Below are 19,985 nucleotides of genomic sequence, written 5' to 3'. Positions count from 1 at the left end.
ATATTATTTAACCACATGTTCATTAGTAATTTACTGTATAGTGCCCAGGCAGCAAAGATCACTTTAATTTGGAATAATGTTGTTAAAAGTTTAAAAAGGAAAAATTAAAGTTTAAAGGGAAAACATGGGAAGATAATTAGCAAACAGGTAAATGAAATGATATGTGTATTTCTTAACATACTTTAGTAAAGAAACCCATTTTTTAAAAGGGAATTGTATTATGAAAATAATATGTTCTTCCTAACAAATGATAATGTGAATATTCTAAGTGAAAATCCTCTCTCAACAAGCGGGCAGTACAGAATAAAACGTTCCATTAGGAAAGCCTTCTGAAGACTCTTTAGTGTTCCATACCATGGGGCAGTTTTTATCTAAGGGAGATCGGGGTTAGGCATGCAATAGCCAGAGGTGAGTTTCTGCTTCATTAATGATCCCTGTGAATAAAAACACAAACCTAGAAGATACCTGGCCCAAGTCCATACTCACTGTGAATACTGTGGCTGAAATGGCATAGATGAGGAGAGCCCGAAGATTGTCTTCAGCTATCTGAAGCTGTTCAGGAATAACTGTTTCTTTGGGAGACTTTCTTTGCTTTGCATACAGCCACCATAGTACACCTGTGCCACCTGGGTTCAAAAAACAATTGTTTTGGAAATAACTAGCACAAGAAAATGTGTTAACATTAATCTTCACTTTCCTGGACCCTTCCTACATAACACTGGGGGACTAACATGGCAACAATCCATTTGGCTGGGAGGTGTGTGGCTGTAACTTTTTGCAGGCATAAGGGGAGCTCCATTTACTCCATTTTCATCATGCACACTAGGTTACTAACACATCTTTCAGTGTATCAAATAAACATCCTTCAACTGTATCTATTTTTGACTCTGAAGCTCAGAGAGAGCCTACAAAGACAGGCACCCCGAGAGGAACTGATCATAAAGAGACTCAGCACCTGTTGAGAGCTGGGGAGTTTGTAGGAAGCAAGTAAGGGTCACAGAAATCAGCAATGAAGCTGAGGAAGGCAAAGATCTTTTCTATTGGGCCATCACAAAAACCCCCCTGCCTCGTGCTGAAACAGTTATGCAGTTGATTCAGTATCAATGAGCAAATGAAGATCAAAGAACTGGTTCCCACCAAAAGTGGGAAAAAGATAGGAAATCTTTGATAGCTTAATAGAAGTGTGTGCCAGAGATGGGAGTTGTTCTCCTCATCACTGGTTCAGAGTCCAAGAACTAGACAGAAGAGGGGGGGCAACCCGCCTCCACAGAAGAGGGTTGCATCAGACACCTTCATTCTGAGTGCCCAGAGCCATCTACCCATCTAGGTACTGGGGACAGAGCTGTGAACAAAACCCAGTCCCCACCCTTGTCCTCCATGGAGCTTATACAGTAATAAGGAAACAAACAAACAAACAAATAAGGAAGTAAGTAAAAATAAAGAATATGAAGTCTAAGAAAAAAAAGTCACTTTTTAATAGGGATAGAAAGTGCTGGGGTTGGGAAAGCATTGTGAGAAGATGAGTAAGAAAGGTCTCAGTGGTGAGATGATATCTGAGCAAAAGAATCAAAGACAGGAGAAAACAATCTATAAATCTAAGGAAAGGGGTGCCTGGGTGGATTAGTCGGTTGAGTCTTTGACTTTGGCTATGGCTATGATCTCATGGTTCGTGAGTTTGAGCCCTACATCAGACTCTATGCTGACAGTGCAGAGCCTGCTTCAGATCCTCTGTCTCCCCACCCCCACCTCTCTCTCAAAAAGAAATAAAAACATTAAAAAAAAAACAAAAACAAACAACATCTAAGGAAAGGATGTTCCAGGCAAGAGGTCATAGCAAATTCTAAGATGCTGATATGAGACCATGCCTGGCAGGAGAGAAAAGAGGAGGGCCACTGTGGCTACAGCAACTAGCAAGGGGCAGAGCAGGAAGAGCTGTGGGCTGGGGGGCACCGGGCACCAGATCATACTGTCAGGCCTTGTAGGCCACGGTAAGGAAATGGAAGATTCAGAGTAAAGATATGTATGTGTGGGCAGACAAGATAAACGTCTGGGAGAAGACAAATAGGGCTGAGATCTGTGCAAATCAACGTGACCTCCACCTGTGCTCAAGTGAACACTGAATAGTGTCAAAGGGAAATTCCAACTCTACCTGGTGGCAAATAGCAAGCGAGAATTATTTTCTACTGAAGATGAGTAAACAAACTTCAACAACCACCAGTCTATGAAAAACATTTGAAAAAGGGAAATATTTCCATTTTGAAATCTTAAAGAAAATTGTAGCAGCCTCAAAAAAATGGAATAAAATATGTTCTCTGCAAACAGGAATAAAAAGTGAGGAGAGGAAAGGCAAACAGAAATGAAAAAGAAAAACAGAAAACAGAATGAGCTAATAATGAACAAGGAGGATACGGTCCACAACAGCCGCAGCAGACATCATTTATTAAACATGTAAATCTGTGTCGGGGGGGCACCCGGGTGGCTCAGTCGGTTAAGCACCCAACTCTTGATTTCCACTCAAGTCATGATCTCGAGGTTTTTGAGTTTGAGCCCCGTGTCAGGAGCTGCGCTAATAGCATGGAGCCTGCTTACGATTCTCTCTCTCTCTCTCTCTCTCTCTCTCTCTCTCTCTCTTCCTCTCTCCTTCTCTCTCTCTCTCAAAATAAATACACTTAAAAATAAATAAATAAATAAATTTGTGTCAGGAACCGTACAACAGATGTGACCAAACTGAATCACTATGATACTATTAAGTAGGTAATACAAGTCCCATCTTATACATAATAAATACAATCGAAATTCAGGAAAGTTAAGTAACATGCCAAATGTCACATACCAAGAAAGTGGCAGAACTGGAATTCAAATCTACTTTTATTATAAAAAATTCTCCATATATTATAAACTGAATGTTTGTGTCCCCGTAAAACTCATATATTGACATCCCAATCCTTAATGTGATAGTTAGTATTTGGAGTTGAGTGTTTGGAGGATGATGAGGTCATGAGAGTGGAGCCCTCATGAATGGGATTAGCGCCCTTATAAAGCAGACCTCAGAGAGCTCCTCCCGCTTGCACCACGTGAGAACATAGCAAGATGATGGCTGGATACAGGAAGCCAGCCCTCGCCAGATACCGAACCTGCACATGCCTGGATCTGGCCTTCCTAGCCTCCAGAACTGTAAGAAGTAAATGTTCCCTGTTGATAAGGCATCCAGTCAATGGTACTTTGTAATAGCAGCCCAAAGTGACTAAGACACCATCACTAGAACTGGATACAAAGGTCACAAGTAGAAATGAAAAGAAATATGTCTGGGAGAAGGAAGAACCGGAATAATAGAAAGAAGTAGTCAAGTACAGAACCAGCAGTGAGGAAAACTAAATCAGTGATATGGAAGATACGCTCGAAGAACACTTCCTGAATACAAGGAAAATGTTATCAGGATTAAAATGATAATTTAGAAGATGATAGCAAAAGAATGAACAATGGTCCTAAGAAGAAAACCACTAGAACAGAAACAATAATCAAATACAGAAATAAGAAAACTTACTTCTGTGTTGGAAAATATCTGCGCACCCCCCCCCCCAAAAAAAAGAGATCATAGGCAAACTTAAAGATTCAGAACTAGATAGAAACTTTAAATTATAAGAATAAGTTAAGGGGTGTCTGGGTGGCTTAGTCGGTCAAGCGTCTGATTCTTGATTTCAGCTCAGAAATAAAATTAGACTGGTCTCCAAAAAGTAAAGTACAGACACTGGGAACGTGTTGCACCTCAAGAATTTTACATGCAACAGATTCAATATTCACATGTAAGGCAAAAATAATCTTAGATAATCAAGAGTTGAGAAAATATACAACCCACAATTGCCTCGTGAATAAGTTACTCGAATTCAGATTCTCATCAAAACAAAGATGAACCAAAATTAAGAACTCAAGAATGAAGTTTTATAAAAATAGTTCTCATTAAAACTAGGACAGAAGAATGTAATAAACTTAAATGTAATTATGAAACATTTCAAGGCAAAGCAAAAATTCTTTAAAAGGGTACAATGTATTAAATAATATTTTAATTTTAAAATAACCTGATTGCAAAAACACAGATTATTTGGTAACAGTTATAAAGTGGGAGACAGGTTGGAAAGAAAGAAGTTTATGTTGAATTTAAACGAGGTGGAGGAAAACTCAACACATACTCCTTCATTTCAGCCTTTAAAAATTACAGAATTAAAAAAAAATTATTTAATGTTTATTTTTGAGAGAAAGAATATGAGCGGGAGAGGGGCAGAGAGAGAGAGGGAGACACAGAATCCAAAGCAGGCTCCAGGCTCTGAGCTGCCAGCACAGAGCCTGATACGGGACTCAAACTCACAAACCGTGAGATCATGACCTAAGCCGAGATCAGACACTTAACTGACTGAGCCATCCAGGCACCCCTAAAAATTATAGAATTTAAAAATTTTATAGGATAGAATTCTATAGAATGAGCCATTCAAAAATTATAGGATTCTAGATTAAAGAATATTTTCTGAAAATGTATAGGTTACCAACTGTAGAAGTAAAAAATAAAATATATGTTGGGGTGCCCGGGTGGCTCAGTTGGTTAAGCGTTCGACTATTGACTTCGGCTCAGTATCTCATGGTTCATGAGTCAAGTCCGACATCAGGCTCTGCTCTGGTAGTGCACAGCCTGCTTGGGATTCTCTCTCCCTCTCTCTTTGCCCTTTGCCACCCCCTTCAAAGTAAATAAATAAACATTAAAAAAATTACTAAAAAATACACACACACACACACACACACACACACACGGCATATATATATATGCCATTCAAAGCAAGGGTGACAATAACCAAAGAAAGCACAATCCATATTGTAAAGATAGGGAAAACAACGTAAAAAAGCACAGACTTAAGGAAAACATAAAAGAGATGACATCAGTAAGACCAAACATAGCAGACAGGATCATAAGTGTAATGGGGACAAACTCCCCTAATAAAAAAGTTTCACAATGAGTTAAAGTATTTCATTTTAAAAAGCAGTGAAAAAAAGCATTAAAAAAACTATATATATATATATATATATATATATATATATATATATATGTACATGTATATATATATCTGTATTATATATATGTATTCTGAATACATTATATATACATGTATATATATACATATATATATATATATATGTGTGTGTATTCTGAATTTCAAGTTGCTAATAGTGGTCAACAGAAGGGAAGTAGGGTTCCTGAAAAATTTTAAAGCAAAAGTAAATTCTCTTTAAAGAAAAGAGGTGGTATGTGAAAATAAAACTTTTGTCTTTTTTTATATTTCTATTTTCTACCATAGAAGTAGTTAGATACCATGAGTAGGTGTCACATTTATGATTGGGAGGGGGGAGAAATTATTATTTTCAAAAAAGACAATAAACACACAAATCCCATAAGGTTTCATTAGAAATAGTAAAACAGGGGCGTCTGGGTGGCTCAGTTGGTTGGGCATCCGACTTCGGCTCAGGTCATGATCTCGTGGTTCGTGTGTTTGGGCCCCGCGTCGGGCTCTGTGCTGACAGCTCAGAGCCTGGAGCCTGCTTGGGATTCTGTGTCTCCCTCTCTCTCTGCCTCTCCCCTGCTCATGCTCTGTCTCTCTCTCTCTCTTTCAAAAATAAATAAACATTAAAAATTTAAAAAATAGTAAAACAAAAACATTAAACAAAATAGAATGCCAATAGAAAAATTAGTAATGAAATTTTACACACATAAAATTATCCTGCCAGAAATATTTTAACCAGAAAGAATTTCAACACCTTAGAATGGTAGATTCAGGCCTTTAAAAAGTCCAAGATAAAAGCAAAGGGGTCCCTTCCTCTGCCAGGCAGGGAACACTGAAAGAATCAAGTGAAAATTAAAGAACAAGAAGCAGAACAGAGCCTCAATTGCTTTCTTTTTCCTCTTGGGCTCTTCCCCCCAAACTGACACTGACAGAAAAATGTGAGCCCCCTTTTATTCCAAATATGCCAATGACTCTGCCATTTTATTCCATTTAGTGATCTCACAGTGAATTAATTTCAGTGTAATCCACTCACCAGTCTTTTTATAGTTTATAAATGAATTCACAAGGCTTACAAAAGGAAAATTATTTAAAGTAATCAAAGTGGTTCTGCACTGAGGGACTGTTAAGAGCAAACTTCACTCTCAATTCTAATTACTAAAAAACAAAGGAAGAAGCAGCTTACCAAGTGAACCCAGTATGACCAAAATTGTTAAGATCCACACAAGTACTCTTGATATATACCTGATTATCACCATCAAAATCATGGAGAGAACTGCAGGGAAGATAGAGAACATGTAGAATATTATTTTAAAACACTGGAAAACACAAAGAGAAACTCTTTCAGTTGTTTTCTCCTAGGAATATAATACGTTGCTATTGACCAGTTCAAGACCCCAGTTTAGGGAAGAAGGGTAACTAGCTACCAAAACTCGAGCCTACGTGCACCACTTGAATTGTGTCACTTGGAAACTACAGGCACCTAACTGTGGGTTTATAAATGACAGAAAAGAAAACATGCAAATGCACATGGTGACTCAAAAACAGCACAGAACTGTTGTGGATTCACCACGGGAAGACATTGGAACTCACATGCAAACATACATGCTAACACACAAAGTGTAGAGAATGATGTGTCATGTTGGTGATGAGAAAAATTACCACATATAGACAGAGATCAGTTAAACTAGCTACACTTCCATGTGTAATCCTCACATTTCAAGACCAACTTCTCTAACAGTTGGTCAATGAGCTAGACAGTATTTTATCTTTTTCTGGTCATTTCTCTTCTAAAACTCCAAGAGATGCTCTGATCCTACAGAATAATATTCTGAAGCCTACGGAGGCCCAAATTCCTCTGACCTTAATTTTCAACTGGTGTCAGGGGTCCTGATTGGTTGAGAGACTCTTCAAAGAAAAGCAAAGCTTAGTTTGAGTTATTTAGCCAAATGCCTCTACCCATCCCAAGCTAAATTCCAACATGCTAAAATCTGGAGTGAAAATCTTAAAAAAGAAACTGGGAAGATTTGACCTTTGCATGGGGAAATTCATTTCTGAAATCATAATTTGTTCATCTTTAATCATCTAAAGGCCCATTTCACAAATAAATTCTTAAAGATCTTAAGCCTCAAGAGAACCATTCTAATAAAAACTGGAATCCCAATGACTTAACATTATTATCACCAGTTTTAAGGTGTTTCCCCCCCATCCCCCCCGCCTTGGTCAAAATTCAACTATTTCAGAAACCAAATAATTTTTTCATAAAGCCAGACTAGTAGTCAAGATTTTTCGGGCCATTTGCAAAGCCAAATAAATGGTTGGGATCTGTGACTGGGTAACATTATTAAGGTACTCACTTTTGCAATAAATGTACAGGAACCAAAAACAGATGGGAGCGTTTCAAATATCACAGAAATAGCTTTTCATATGGACAGCATTATTTCAATTGAGTCAAGTACTACCTAAGCAAAAAGAAAATACTCTCTAATGACAAGACGGAAATACAGCTAGTCTTCTCAATGACTATAATTGTTGTTAACAGGTATAAGGTATAACTCATTTCACATATATAATGAGATAGTTGCTTGGTTCCTACCACAGTTTACTCCTCCCAACTAGAAAGATCTATAGATTCTGATATGGCTACATATAGTTCTAGGATAATGTAGGGAGTTGAAATAACATTTACCTAATTATATTATCTATTGACAAGAAAACTCAATGGCTAACAAGTGGAGATTTCCTAATTTTTCCAGCAATACAGTGACATCATGAACTGTAGCAATGAAAAAAAAACATATTTCAAAAGTAATCTATCAGAAATCTATGTTCTTTGATGGAAATGTGTAAGAGAATATGTGGCCTCCTTTCATAAGCCTTTGGAATCATAACTGAAAACAAAGGGGTGTTGATTCATTAAGAGAAGCCTCCTCCTATCATATTAAAGGTTATTAGAGACAGTAACCAAAGTCTGGGAAAACACCAGTTTTCTCCAATGATAGAAAAAGAAAGGAAATTAGTTTCAGATATATAAATATATATATATATAAATATGTATATATTTATAACTATATATAATCTGAAACAGTTATTTTGGCTATGGGAAGTTAAACATTTTACAGGTATCCCCACTGTATTCATATTTTGGTTAAAAGACAGAACAGTCTTCTACTGCAGTACTATGCAATAGCTAATAATGAGAAAAACAATTACCTAGTGATAACAAGCAAAGTCCCAATATAATTTCTTTGCTGGTCATTACTCCACTAATCAGCCTGTGTAAGACACTATTGTCACTGACAAAGGTGATCAGGGCCTCTGCAAACTTGGCATAGCAGGAAATGTTCACAGGAGCACAGCGATGGAAGAATGGAATAGGTGCACTGGTGACACAAGAAAAAAAATCAGAAAAAAAATTACTCCTACTTAATATAAATGCCACATCAAACACACAAATGAAAGGTGATTATGACTGCAATACACTCCACCCTCCACACATCATATGGGCGCTAAGAGCCGTGAGCTTAATGCTATGAAGATGACTATCATGGGCAGGGATGCGAATCTTGCCACAGGCCTTATCAAAGAGGGTGGAGTGCATGTTCCAAAGAAGACATTACCCTCCCCTTCTGAAAAGAAACACACACACATATACACACACATACACACATACAGAACTACCAAAAGCAAAACCAAACACTTAAATTCCTCAGCCTGCACATCTATCAGTCAAGGGGCAGATGACAAAACTTAAGGAACATATACTTCATTGAACTGAAAATGAATTTTTGCCATAAGCTATTTAAAAATAGAAAACACACATGCTTTTGCTTGAAATGTGCCACCATTAATAGAATGTTTCCTCTATCATAACAGCATACAGAACCTTGCATTAAAAAAGGTGTTCGGGGTACAAGCTTAATAATCCTCATATAAATTAATCATGCCAAGACATCAACATACAGCATAATGTGCAGCTAATTAAAACAATAACCATGGATACTAATGTATGGAAACACGAGGTTAATAGTACAAGGGGAAAAAAACAAAAATTTGTATCTAAAGTGATGGTTGTATCTCTGTACAAAAGATATATACATAAAAATGAGAACAGAAAAAATATAAATAAATGAAAAATCTCTGATTCGTTAAGGTCATGGGATTCTGAGCTGTTTTCTTTCTATATATAATTTTTATTACAAGATTATTTGTGTCCAAAAAAAAAAAAAAAGAGGTAATCCGTTATTATCAGGTTTACACTGACCACAACTCTTTTTGTGAAGGAACATAGTTATGTGTGAACAATGACATAAGTAAGTCTGGTTTGTTATAACACATTCTACTTTAGCCTTGGAAAGTATGGTATACATCTGATCAATGAGAGATTTTAAAAAAGCTCTATGAACATGCCCTCAGTTGTGATTTGATTTGAATGAATTCTAAGAGAGTCCATATGTCTGTCCATACACAAATACACACTTCTGTGTGCACTAAAATTTAGCTATCACTAACATAAATCTCATATTTTGAGATTTGTGGAAATATCAGTCATAGCTCTAATATAACACCGTTGGCTGGAATGATATAAGTATGCTCTCATTTTTGGTTGGCACTGTATTTTGTATCAAATTAGTGGAGAAGAGTCTATGACTGGGCACCAAATTCCAAAGTTTCTGATCTCAGCAAGCAATTTTGTATGACCTGAAGCAAGACACTATCTTTGTTTTTCCTTCCTCAAAAAACAACAAAAATATTTTTCAAATAAAAATAAACATGTACTATGTATTGATTTTCCTTAAATGCTGGTAAATGAGCATCACTGGGAGTAAGAATAGGCAACATCTTCCATGCTGTTGAACTTCACGGAACAATAAAATAATTATAAAGGTCTAGTCTTACCTTAGTTATGCTTCAGCAAAATGTATCCCCCAAAAATGATGTGACACTATGATAGAAATGTTCACTTAAAAAAGAAGTGACTCTTGTGACTTGTGGGTGTATTTGTGTATACCTCTAAAATGGTGTTGGTGAAAGTTAATGTCCAAGATTCAATATTTTGTCAGAAATTGCAGAAAGTCAGAGCATTCTTAGTAGGGCTTAAATTACAGGCATGCAAGTCATTGTTTTTGACCAAATTTGTTTCGCTAATGATGTAAAAAGCTATTAAATTACAGAATACCTTTAAGTGAAATGGATTTCGTCAGAAATATTACAGGAAAGAATTAAAAGAATTAGCCATAAGTTCATAGTCAATGGAGGCTAATGTGGGACACATTAGCTTCATTGTGACCTATGACTGTTTTTCTTCCTGATGCTATCTAGATAATGTCCCTGACACTTTAATATCCCTGTCTGAGGACTTCTAACCATATTTTTAACTGAAGCCTCGTTCTCTATCCTTTGAAACCAAAGTCCTCTCTGCTCCGTGGTTACCTATATCTTCATCTGCTTTACTTATTAACCTATCATTTCTGATATAGCCTCTGTTTAACTCACTTGCCTCCAACCTTGAACATAAAATGTATCTCCCTTAAGGATACTGATGTCATTTTCTCATTTTCAACATCCACCAATTTTCTTGGCCCTGCTGTTTCTTTTTTCCTGTCATATAACCACAAGTGCACCTTACCCTCTGTCCAGAAGCAGCTCCACCTGTATCTCCCATATATTAACAGGATTTTAATATAGTTTTATACTCAAAGAGACATACACCACATTTCTAAAAGACAGCAGAGCCTGCTATAACAGAAAGAAAACTGGCCTTGACTTCAAAAGCCCTGGGTGATCCTCCTAACATTACATAGCTTCAGGTCACTCCATCTCTCTTTCTCAGTTTCTCCATCCGTTAGCTGAAAGGATAGGAGTAAGACCTCTCTGAGTCTTTGATGATGATGATGATGATGATGTTGATGATGATAACTGTGATAGATCCCAGCCATAAGTCAGTAATTCTAAATTAATAGGAGCAGATGCCCAGTAGTGTTTCTGTTTTTCTGCTTTTCAGACTTATAATGAGGATCGATGGTTTGAAAAGGGAAGGATTATACTCTTAAAATTAGAATCTTTCATTCCTATTTAAGAGAAAATGCTGAGCAATATTTGCACTCTTACCCTCTCAAGTCATTTTTATACTATCCATAAACACTTGGCTAATTGGAAAGAGTGCTTTTACAAGTCTCCTTCAAAGGATTGAAGCAAAGTAACAACGGGTCCCTTACCTTATAATTTAATCTATGTTGGTTTAAAGAAAAACCTGACAGCTCTACATTTGAAGGTATAAAACTAGTAGAGGCAGATTACATTGTCTAGCTGATGGTCAAAATGGTCAACTGGTAAGGAATATCAGAAATAGAAGACAAAAGAGAAGGCAATGTTTGGTTACAATTAAAAAATCAAAGTTAAATACTTAGTTAAAAAATTTTTTTTAATGTTTACTTATTTTTGAGAAAGATAGAGACCGAGTGCAAGCGAGGGAGGGGCAGAGAGAGAGAGGGAGACACAGAATCCAAAGCGGGCTCCAGGCTCCGAGCTGTCAGCACAGAGCCCGACGCGGGGCTTGAACTCAGGAACGGTGAGATCATGACCTGAGCTGAAGTCGGACGCTCAACCGACTGAGCCACCCAGGCGCCCCTAAATATTTAGTTTCAAAGAAAAAGCACTACACTCCCTTGTCATTCATTTTCTCTACTGTTTCCCAAACAAAAACAACTTAATCAGCCATGACTTTTTAATACTCAGATGATTTTCTTGTTAAAAAATCTAAGTAATCATGGCACTGAAATGGTTTGTCTTATATTTTACCATTTAAATCCTATGTGATACAATGAATTTGAGTTAGCTGATTTCATATACCTCTCAGAAAGTAATACTTTTATGAGATCTTTTCTACTTTAGTATCTAACCTAAATGACACACCCTGTGCTTCTTAATTAAGAGGACAGCATAAAGAATTCTATTTATAGTAAGTTCCTCTACCTCTCGAAGCCCACAGAATATTGAATCTTTAAGAAGTCAATGTAGTCCTGTTAGGAACTGATGCTGTTTCACATTATTGAAACATCAGTCAACAAGAACAAAATGAATTTATAATGAGTCTTTTAAAGATTTTTAAAAATTAGCCACTCAGAGGAAAATTGTATCTTACCTTGGCAAACATACTGTCCATTTGCCTTAAGTCCAGACTATCATAGCTAAAAGAGCTCCCTCAAAATATGATGACAAACAATGTATTATCTCTTGTCCATAGGCCTTCAGAAGTGAAGACAGGAGTTGGCATCTCCATTATCTTAAAATCTCAGGTTATAAATAAGCAATTACACATGATTTCTAAGGAAAAGTTTTATTTAAGAAAGAGTAACAATAAAGGATTCTGGCAATAGCTCTATAGCACAGAAAACACAGCAAATAAATAAAGACTATAATGGCAATACTCATTGGTTTTTCATACATTTCATTTTATTTATTTTCTCACTTTCATTCTTGTACTCTTTTTAAAAAATTTTTTTTTATTTTTTTTAAGTAGGCTCCATGCCCAATGTGGGGCTTGAACTCATAATCCTGAGATCAAGAATCGCATGCTCTACTGACTGAGCCAGCCAGGCTCCCCCACCTTTTTTTTTTTTTTTTTTTTTTAAACCAACTGGTGTAGGACTTTGTCTTGGGGAAGACGGCAGAGTAGGAGGGCCCTAAGCTCACCTTATACTATGGATACAACTAGAAAACGCTCACATTAGGGTAAAACTAACTGTGGTATAGACTTCACAAGATCTTAGATTAAAATTATGATTCCCAACGATTAGTTTTGTGGCTTTGCACAACTTATTTAACTGATCTTCTATTTCCTCATCTATAAATTAGGAACAATATCCTTATAGGCTTTTGTAAGGACTAAATAAGACAATATATATGAGAAACTTAATATGGTGGCTATAGCACACAGCAGATGATTTATAAATGCTAATTAATGTTGAATTCTTCATTTTAAAATATGTACAGATAACACTTTTTTTCTTGGCTATTGGTTTCTCATTTCCATATCATGCTATTAATTCTCCAACACCTAATATCCTTACTGGCATCCAGAAGTATCCAATAAATGGTGAATAAACTGAATTTATGTAATCTGTTTCTACCACTGCAATTTTCTCTAGCTATACCCAAACCTTTAAGCATTTTAAGCATAAGGGCTAGCTTGTCTCCCTACTGCTACCATGCTTGGCATGTCATGAACAGAGAGTTATGAATTTGGATAAAATATGGCCCTTTCCAGGCATTTGCTTTTAAAATTCGAAAGCTCATTAGGAATAGTAACCATTTGGCAATTATGTGGTGTTAGTGTTTTATTGCAAATTAGTTTACAGTGGCTTTTATCTAAGAAACAGGCATTGCTTTCAGTTGCAGAGGGTCCCTGGGGACCCAGGAAGGTTAGGGGCAAAAGGGGAGGCTCTAGAGGTTGACAGAAATACTTACTCCTTAAGCCAGATGTCAAGCACAATAATGGATGCTTAAAGGGGCACCTGGGTGGCTCGGTCGTTAGTGTCTGACTTCGGCTCAGGTCATGATTTCGTGGTTTGTGGGTTCCAGCCCTGAGTTGGGCCCTGTGCTGAGTTCAGAGCCTGGAGCCTGCTTCAGATTCTGTGTCTCCCTCTCTCTCTGCCCCTTCTATGCTCATGCTCTGTCTCTGTCTCTGAATAATAAATAAACGCTAATTTTTTTTTTTTTAAATAATGGATGCTTAAAACATATTGCCTATTTAATTCTTACAACAATTCCATGACAGAGGTATTAACATTCCCATTTTACGTAAGAGAACACTTGGTTCACAGAGAGGTTAAGAGACTTGCTTGAGCTGGCAAAGAGAAACTGGTGACACAGAATTCACCCCCAGGCCTATCTGGACTTAAGGTTTAGCTCTTTCTGTCCCACTAGGGCACTCCTCAGAGGACCACAAAATAGATAGGAACCATGCTGAGGGCCACTTGCCTCAGCACGGGTTTGCCTAGTGCTAGTCTTTTAGTTTATACAAAAAAGTCACCAAAACAGTCCCTATTTTTTTTTTTTTTTTTTTTTTTTTTTTTTGAGGACAGAGTTTCTTAAGGACAGAGACTAGATCTTACTTATCTTTGGAGATTTGGTATCTAATACTAAGTGTGGAACATGGTATTGCCCCACGTTTTTTATTAGAACAAATTCTTTGTTTTTTGATCCTTATACTTTGCTTGTCATATGCTAAATGATGATATTTACAAGGTCCTAATCTGACTTCCTTCTATCAACTGTTACTTCGCTTTTACTTTCCAACAGGCTGAGTTCAAATTAAAGTGGTAAAATACTTTTAGACTGTGAGGTACTAAGATTAGTGAAACATGGGGATATATAAATAAGTATAAACAGTATACAGTCAGGTTTCTGATGGCATAGGGTCATCATTGCTTCTTGGATTACTGAGACATTAGTAGATGACCCTGTGAGAAGCCCAGTCTGTCCATGTCTAAAACCCAAGCCCCTAATACTATGTTTCATCTTCAAAGTGAATGTCCTTAGGACACCTTATGTGAGATACGTGAGTTATATACAGCCAAGAATGGAACACCTGAGATAGATACCCAGGAACAGGCAGTCCTCAACATGGTAGAGTCAGAGGTCATTGGTGCAGGAGGATTTACCTGACCCCACCCATATTACACAGGGGCATCCTCACATCAAGGCTTTCAGGTAATCCTTTCATAACATGTTTACGCCTTAAAATGTGACTCTACACTCAAAGTATGCATTTAAAACAGGCTTTTAGCAGTTGAGTAGATAAGAGGACAGAGCCTTTCTTGTTTTTACATTGATAAATTTTCTCCAGTGACTCTATTCAAAGGACCTCCTTTTTTTTACTGTCACAGCCTCCCTAATAGTCTCAATGTTCATGAATGGAGTCTCTTTACCAATTGGTCTAAGCCCATAATTTATAGGCCCTACTTACTATCTTTTTAAAACAGTTCCTTTATTTTTATTTCCATAGACTTTACATTTTAATTTCAATAGCAACGTGACAAGACTAAAAGAGCTGGAAATCAACTAACGTGATATTATTCCATTGTCTACTTTTTCAACAGAAAATTTCAAATTTCACTCAAGTTAATAAAGCACAAGTTACACCCATAAGCAAGCCAAAGGAAAGCAGACATAAGATGGGTCTCAAAATGTTAACCTGTAGCTTGCTGTCATATACTAAGATATAATAAAAATGGTCTGAATTCAGTATTCCTAGTGAAGTTGACGCATGTCATACATGGTTAGTGATACACACTTAAGGTTCTCAAGATCAGACATGTTCCAAACCCTACGCCCCTAATTCTGAGGATATATTGTACAATGCTTGCAAATTTGTTTCCTTGTTAAAAAAAAATCTGTAATTTTAAAGCTGGCTTTATTTATAACTACTGTGAGATCCTTCCAAATAAAGAATATTTCTTGTCTCTTCTGTGCATCCATGATATGCAGTACGTACTTAATAATAAATATTTGTTGAATAAGACCTTGGATAAGATATGGCAAACAGCGTATTATTATAGAGAATGTACCTAAAAGATGTAGCCTGAAATAAAGGATGGAGAATAATCTGGCATATTTTTTAAATTTACGAAGTTACGAAGTAAATTAAAAAATAATCCCACTAAGTGTTACTGGAATCAACTTCAGAGAATCTTTGGAGACTGTGAGGCTTGGCTTCTAATTTCACTGCAGATTTTGTAATGATTCAGCAGTTCTCCACACTTAAAAAGTATGGCATTAAAAAAAAAAAAAAGTGAGCCCCCCAAAGAAATTTAAAATATCTGAGAATGAGAAAAGTTGTTTGTCTCTGTGTGTGTTTTAAGATATGAAACACATGTTGTCATTTCTACTACTACTTCTTAAGTCTTGTTGTAAAAGTAAGTACTGGTCGTAAGCAACAGGTATCATCAAGTGACTTTTCTCTCAGAATAATATATACAGTTTAAAATCTACCTACAAAAACAAAAGTCACAAGTTAACAAAATACAATAAAAGTTACCTCGCTGGAACTGGTAGTTTGGGGCAAAGAACAGAAGCTTTTGAAGATGTGGTATATTCAGAAGGCTTTAGGTTGTAGCTACACAGTGCTGAGCCTGTTGAAAGAAAAGCTGTATGTTAGCTGGCAGAACAGAGCCTAAATAAATTCTCCCACGGATTCACTGTAATTTTATTTTGTATGTTAATATCAACTCAACATATACAACTTTTAAACACTAGAATTAATAAGAATCTGACTTGGTCTTTAGCTCAGTCCTCAATCATTTAAAACTAATTTCTCTCTGGCAATTTATGTCCAAAGTTTAATAATACTCAGGGTAATAATAACAGTAAGTACTAGAACTACCTCTCTTGAGTGTCTGCCATACACGTGGCCATATATATATATATATATATATATATATATATATATATATATTTTTTTTTTTTTTTTTTTTCCCTCTTAAAGAGTCAACTTTTAATTATAACTAACCAAACCATTCCAGGGACATCTCCAAACAACCAAACAACAGAAACATGACAAAATTCTCCTGTTGAAGAAGCCAAGTATCTTGGCCCACCCCAGCATTTCTGAGGATCAGGCCAAGAGCAGCCCATTTCCAGGGCTGGTTCTATACCCATGCAAGTTTATCATCCTTGCAGAAGGACTGGAGATGGACCCCTCTTTCCAACACACGGGGAACTCAGAAAGTCACTAGGTGGAGGAGCTCTCCTCTCGCCCCATACATATGTTAATTATGTGTTTACTTTAACTTGGTTAAGCAGGGGCTATTACACCTCCTTTACAGAGGACGAAATAGAGGCTAAAAGAGAAGATATATAACTTGCCCAAGATGACCCAGCTACTAGGAAGGAGAGCTGGAATTGAACCCTAGGTGTCTCTGACTACAAACCCAGCCTCAACTATACATGCCGTCCCTCTTTCCTATGTTTCCCATTACTAAGTATGTAAAAGGACTGCATACAGCACATATGCTTTCAGACAATACGTTACTTTTTCCTTATTTTAAAGGCAGTAAATAGTAACTGTAAATAAACTGAACAAATTGATCAAAGAATTCTCAGTTTTCAGAGACTTTAAAACAAGCTCAAATTCAATCCTAGGTTGGTTATGCAAACAGCCATCTATTTCTTGGTCTGTGTGGCTAATACAAATCTAAATAATATGTAAAAGTCGGATGCAGTCCAGCCAATCCTTGATAAGTATTATTTTACTGACCTGCTGATTTTGTAATACAGCAACGAGAATACTGTCAGGTTCATTGTAACGATAAATACCGTTAACTGAGAAGACCTAGGCTATAGTCCTAATCTCGCTAAGGACCTACTGCACTCTATCATGTAAACTGTTTATATTTTATTAATTGCAGTTCCTACCAGATTACTAATTTGGCCAAATATTTTATTATTAAATATAAATAGAATAGCTTTGTGTTTATATTATAGCAACAATGAAGTTTCATATGGTACCACCCTGGAAAAAGTTTAAAATAAAATGTGAGGTGAAAATGGCAGGTTTTAACATTGAACTAATTATAGAAATATCATGTGAGGATGTAAGAAAGAGCTAGAAGAGACTACAGAAAAAAGATTTGCTGGGATAACAAACAAACTTGAGAGTGGTTTTATTTCATTTATACCTTATCCTGTCAACCAAAAGAATTTTTAAAAAGCCACAAACCTGCATTTAATTCAGCAATGCTGCCCCCAAACCAGCAATAAACCTGCCAGGTATTTAAATATGTCAGCTGTAGGGGCGCCTGGATGGCTCAATCGGTTAAGATCTGACTCAGGTCATGATCTCCCAATTTGTGAGTTCGAGCCCCGTGTTGGGCTCCCTGCTGACATGCTGACAGCTAGGAGCCTGAAGTCTACTTCAGATCCTGTGTCTCCCTCTTTCTCTGCCCTTCCCTCACTCACACTCTCTCTCTCTCTCTCAAAAACAAACAAACATTAAAAAAAAAAGTTAAAAAAAATATGTGGGCTATATATATCATATGTCATAAAACCATGTAGCATCTATTTTATATAAAGATAATTCAAGTAATTGGACAATGTAAGATCTTTTTAAAGAGACACTTGAAAGTTACATGGCACTTAAGTTTCTTCAGCTTCTTAAGACAGACTCACTAGGAAATTAAGTTTCTGAAACTGTTTTTGAACATTCTTTACCATTTTAATGACTTATTGTTGTTAAGTTAAGCATGAATATTAAATATCTAACTCTTCTAAAATTAGTCTTTCATGTTTGAAGATAATGCCACTAGATTCCATTTACAGCAGTTTTAGAGAAAACATGGCAGCGGTGAAAAGCAAACATTTTAGATTAATCCTGAAATATCCGGGAGTCCTACTATAGGATTGCTCATGAAAAAAAAAAACCAGCCACTGTGCCAATAACCGCAGAGCACCCAATGTGATCATCAACTTCCTGATCTGAATGGTCAACTTCTTTCTTTCAGAGTCCAAGATGGAATCGATTTACACAATATGAAAGGCCCTAACTAAAGCACTGTGTCAGTGCTGTCAAACACACTGCTTCTGCTGAATTCAGTGAACATAATCTCCGTCCCCACCCTTTCTTCATTTAAAAAAGGAGGTCAGCAGGTGCAACAGAGTTCAATTTTATAAATACTTTCCCAGGATAATGCTCAATGAAAGGATAATAGCCTTATCTCTGATGGTATTCTGGGACACAGGCCAGTACTAAATAGATCCTGTACTAAATAGATTAAAAGAAAAAGATCTTTACAATGTGTTAGTAGTAACAATCAGAAGAAACTTTATAATGCTTCCTGCTCAAAAGGTTGATGGGGAGAGAAGCCTCAATGAAGAACATTAAAACAACCCAGTAATGGCAAACATGTTACAATTGTTTTTCTTTTCATGTTTGTTAGCTAATGCATTTTCAGTGAACACTTTTAAGGTGTGTGTGTGTGTGTGTGTGTGTGTGTGTGTGTGTGTGTTTTTGTTTTTTTTTTTTTTTTTAAGTGAAGGTATAAACAATACTCAGCACAAGAGGTTTGGTCAGAAACTGTAAGACAAAGTTTTTCTTCTAATGCAAAAGGCAGGGAAAACCATACTTGAGTAATGAAGTCTAAAACCAAAAACAAAAGCTTATCTAAACCACACCAGAGGCAATCCATGCAATTCAGCCAGTGTTATTCAAAATGAGTGATCTTAGGACGCCAACTTGGGGATATAAACATTTATCTTGGTAAACAGTTGCTATAGTCCCCAGAATGTTTAACTACTATAATTTTTCAAGTGCCTTATAATATTCAATTATTTATTCTTTAGCTCAACATCACTTATAAGAACTCCCTTAAGAGGGATATTTCCATCACCATGCTCCAAACACTACAGATGAAACAAAATAAGTAATACTTCCAAGGCCTTATAAGCAATCACTGACAAATTTAGTAATAAAATTCTCTACTCTTAGGCCACAATGCTTCTTCCGCGCCATTCCTAATAATCATAATCAGACAAATATTCAATAAGCTCCTGGGCAAAAAAAACATACATTGCACAGATACCTCGAAAACATGTTTGGGGGAAAAAAAAGACATTTCCATCACCCACTCTCCAAATCTGCTCTGCCTCCTTTCATGTATTTTCCATCCTTGTTAATGGCTCTACCATCCATGAAATCCCCATGAATTTGAAATGGAAAGTCATCCTATATCTTCTTCTTTACCCATCGTCTTCATATATCCTTCAAGACACTTAAGAAACCAAGTTCTGACAACTGAATCTTTCTATGAGTTATCTATCTCAGGCCTTTAAAATCTCTTACTGGTTCAAACTACTCTCCCAAAGGGTTTCTCCTCTATATGCTGCACACAGCCTTGAGAAGGGTCTTTGTAAAATGGGCATCAGTTGTATCATATTCCTGCCCTC

The 19,985-nt window shown here is 36.5% G+C and overlaps 1 protein-coding gene across 3 annotated transcripts in view; it reads right to left on the bottom strand.

The window, feature by feature from the left end:
- The window catches only part of SLC44A1 (solute carrier family 44 member 1), a 202,127-nt gene that overhangs the window by 77,067 nt on the left and 105,075 nt on the right, over positions 1 to 19,985 (bottom strand). For all 3 annotated transcript variants that reach the window (XM_078436620.2, XM_078436622.2, XM_078436621.2), the window contains exons 5-8: positions 16,084 to 16,177; positions 8,256 to 8,425; positions 6,229 to 6,318; positions 487 to 626 (exon numbers count right to left, since the gene is read on the bottom strand). In XM_078436620.2, coding sequence (XP_078292746.1) covers positions 487 to 626; positions 6,229 to 6,318; positions 8,256 to 8,425; positions 16,084 to 16,177 — 494 coding nt within the window. The remainder of the gene's footprint in view (positions 1 to 486; positions 627 to 6,228; positions 6,319 to 8,255; positions 8,426 to 16,083; positions 16,178 to 19,985) is intronic.

This window comes from Panthera onca, chromosome D4 (assembly GCF_046562875.1).
Source record: "Panthera onca isolate mPanOnc1 chromosome D4, mPanOnc1 haplotype 2, whole genome shotgun sequence".
Taxonomy (NCBI): domain Eukaryota; kingdom Metazoa; phylum Chordata; class Mammalia; order Carnivora; family Felidae; genus Panthera; species Panthera onca.
Note: the sequence above shows the minus strand (reverse complement) of the source record. Positions and strands in the feature narration are given on the sequence as shown.